Source organism: Hipposideros armiger, unplaced genomic scaffold (genome assembly GCF_001890085.2).
Source record: "Hipposideros armiger isolate ML-2016 unplaced genomic scaffold, ASM189008v1 scaffold_2, whole genome shotgun sequence".
Taxonomy (NCBI): domain Eukaryota; kingdom Metazoa; phylum Chordata; class Mammalia; order Chiroptera; family Hipposideridae; genus Hipposideros; species Hipposideros armiger.
The window spans coordinates 2,918,033-2,920,988 of record NW_017731352.1 but is presented as its reverse complement, the minus strand read 5'-3'; the positions used below and the strand labels follow the sequence as shown (position 1 = coordinate 2,920,988).

The following is a 2,956-nucleotide window of genomic DNA, read 5'->3' as shown; positions in this document are numbered from 1 at the left end:
GTCTCTATGTGGTTAAAAATAATTCGACAATAAAAAAAAGTCGGAAAATGGTTAATTTTACGTAAACAGAACTTTAACAAATGCAAAAATAAAACTTCTCTCTTCCAAAGAGCTGTCTAGATTTTTTAATAAGTCAAACTACTCATAAAAAAGGTAGTAGAAAGTGTCACCACAGCTTACCAGCATAACTAAAGCTTATTAGTTGTTAATTATTTATCATTATTAAATTAAGTAGCTGTTGTGTTAAAGCATCTTAAGTGTTTAAATAGAAGATTACAAGATTTCGGAACATAGCTGAAATACATTCCAGTATGTTAGGGATTTTTGTGTTACGTGTTGTGACATTCGAGTCTAATCATCTGAATCAAGATGTCCAGATCCACCCAAGATGTCCAGATCCACTCAACACAAAACACATAAGCCTGTGAAACTCTTCTCTTTTATTGTATAATATTTCAACTTTTGAGTTGTAGATCCATTTAATACCGATTAAAAACAAAAACCACAGGCCTTAGAAAAATCACACACTATTTTGCACACAAAGGCCATTCACAAGCCTGATTTAGAACTTTCTTGCTTCTCAAAATCTCTGCCCAAAACACTGCTGGATTATGCTGGAAAAGAACGCAAAGTGTAAAGGCTTGGGTTCCAGTTGCGTAAAAGTGACCTTTTGGGCTATCCCCAACTCGGGTGGTTAAAAGCTTTAGAGACTTCTCTCCTCATCGAGCTGGGACTAGGCAAACGCCACGCTCATCTGTTACAGGGCAAGAGTCTAACGCTTTAAAGGGAGTCAAGCGGTACCGTCAAGGTGTCCCGCAAATAGAAAGGGGGTAGAAAGCCGCTCCCTTTCTTCCAAGCACTGGGACCCAGAGAGGCAACAAGGAGCTCCCTGAAGAACGTCTCTACCGAGAGAAGTCGGGTCAGAAACTGCTGTCAGACAACGAAATTCCCCTCCTAGGCCCCCCCCCCGGCCCCGCCTCTACCCCTCAAGGCTGGGGGCTGGTAGAGAGGGGGAGGGGAAACCTGGCCCCAACAACGGCCTCAACCGCCTCCAGCCAAGTCCCCACTCCAGCCCACCAAACTCGCGGCCTGAAGTATCCCACACTCACTGGAAATTGGGGCCGGGTCCTGGGCCCGGCCCGGCCCCTGGAATTCGGCGGATCTCCCAGGGCTTCGGGGGAGGCGGCGGCTGGGACGCCATCTCCTCCGCTTCCTCTCGGCTGCCGCTGGGAGTTTGGACTCTCCAGGCCTGAGTGCACCAGCACCTCACGCGCCAGGCACAATAGGCAGAACACCGAGCCTTCCACCCCGCCCACCCCTGCAGTCAGCACTTGGCTGTGGTGCTTTGCCAGCTAGGACCAGAGGACAGGAGGATGCCACTAATTCGTGGGGGGAGAAATGCTCTCATCTGCCCTAGAAAAAATTTCCATTCTAAACTCCATCGATAAGGTAAGGGTTCATCGATATTTCGGGCAGCGGCTACAAATGTCTTAGACGTCGGAGTCCCTTAGAGGCTTCTGTGGGGTTTCTCCAGCTTAGGCCCGGAATTGTGTCTCAAGCACTCCTACACCCGTGGGAGAGGCGGCGTGTGTGGCAGCTGGCCAGGCAGTTTTACTGGTATTTCTGCTAATAAGCAGGGGACAGTTCACTCAGTCCTCCTGAGAGGGGGCTGGTACTTTCGTTCTAAAGTTCTCGTTTCCTCGGGGAACAGAATTTCTTGCGCAATAGGTGCGTTGTCTTTAGTCTTCCCCGTTCCCTCTGAGGACCGTATAGGGTTAAATCTCAGGCTCCGGCNATAGGCTGTAGCCCCTGCTGCAGTGGGCTGCCATAAGCTACAGTGTGTGGCCAGCAGCCAGCGTGAGTGGCCGGCAGCCGGTGTGAGCTGCCAAGAGCTGCTGTGAACGGCCATCCAGAAGCCAGCGACCGATCTGCCTCACCCAGGAAGAGCGCAATGATAATACCAACATGGGCCAGTGAAGCAACGTCCTCCACAACTTGACTGAAGAACAAAAGGGCAGCTACTTGTCTGTTCCCCTTCCCCCGATTCCCCAGCGCTGTTCCCCTCCCTCAATTCCCCAATAAAATCTTTAAAAAAAACAAAAACAATTCCGTATCATTTATTATCCAATTGATATTCAAAACCTATCCATTACCCTCAAATGTCTTTATTTAAATAGTTCTATTGAGATACAATTCACATATCACAAAATTCACCAATTGCAAGTTTAAAATTAAATGGTTTTGTATACTCACAGAGGTGTACAACTATCACCATATGTAATGCCAGAACACGTTCATCACCCCAAAAAGAGACCCCATATTCATTAGCAGTCACTTCCCATTTCCTGCTCTACCCTCAATCCTAGGCAACTACTAATCTACTTTGTCTCTATAGGTTTGTCTATTCTGGACATTTCATATGTAGTCAATTCTTCTTATTTGCTATAGTTGTATTCTATAAAATTGCTGCAAACAATGAATTAGCAAACACAGAATCATTGCTCCTGGAGGGAACAATGCTCCTTGGAAATAGTACACAGCACTTCAGCACTATGCATAGGGGCCATTTTAAAGCAGCAAATAACCAACAAAAATGCAAAAAAATGTGGCTCTAAACAGATTGCAAAAAGTACTCCTGTTGACATTATGAGACAAGAAGCCAGAGTACTACTCTGTCAATCTCAGCTGACAGATGACTCTGACCTTCTGCGACTCTATGCACATCTGCGAATGATCATGGAAGTGCAACGAGTAATGGTTTTGGGGTTACACACAAATTTTAGTGAGTAGGGGAATTTGTAAATACAGAATCTGTAAATACTGAAGCTCTACTGCAAATGGAGTCATATAATATGTAGTATTTTGTGATTGGCTTCTTTCACTTAGCATAATGTTTTGAAGGTTCATCCACACTGTAGCATGTGTCAGCACTTCATTCCTTTTTATTGCCGAATTA

At 45.7% G+C, this 2,956-nt stretch overlaps 2 protein-coding genes across 4 annotated transcripts in view; one reads left to right on the top strand and one right to left on the bottom strand.

The window, feature by feature from the left end:
* The window catches only part of PEX13 (peroxisomal biogenesis factor 13), a 22,714-nt gene extending 21,429 nt beyond the window's left edge, over window positions 1-1,285 (bottom strand). The window contains exon 1 of the mRNA XM_019632105.1: window positions 1,110-1,285. Coding sequence (XP_019487650.1) covers window positions 1,110-1,201 — 92 coding nt within the window. The 5' untranslated portion in view covers window positions 1,202-1,285. The remainder of the gene's footprint in view (window positions 1-1,109) is intronic.
* Window positions 1,286-1,376: 91 nt separating this feature from the next.
* PUS10 (pseudouridine synthase 10) overlaps window positions 1,377-2,956 on the top strand; it is a 73,913-nt gene continuing 72,333 nt past the window's right edge. For 2 of the 3 annotated variants that reach the window (XM_019631823.1, XM_019631668.1), the window contains exon 1: window positions 1,509-1,728. The gene's annotated coding sequence lies outside the window, so the exon portion shown is untranslated. Of the gene's footprint in view, window positions 1,450-1,508; window positions 1,729-2,956 lie in introns of those variants that run through there. The other variant, XM_019631744.1, reaches the window with a different exon arrangement.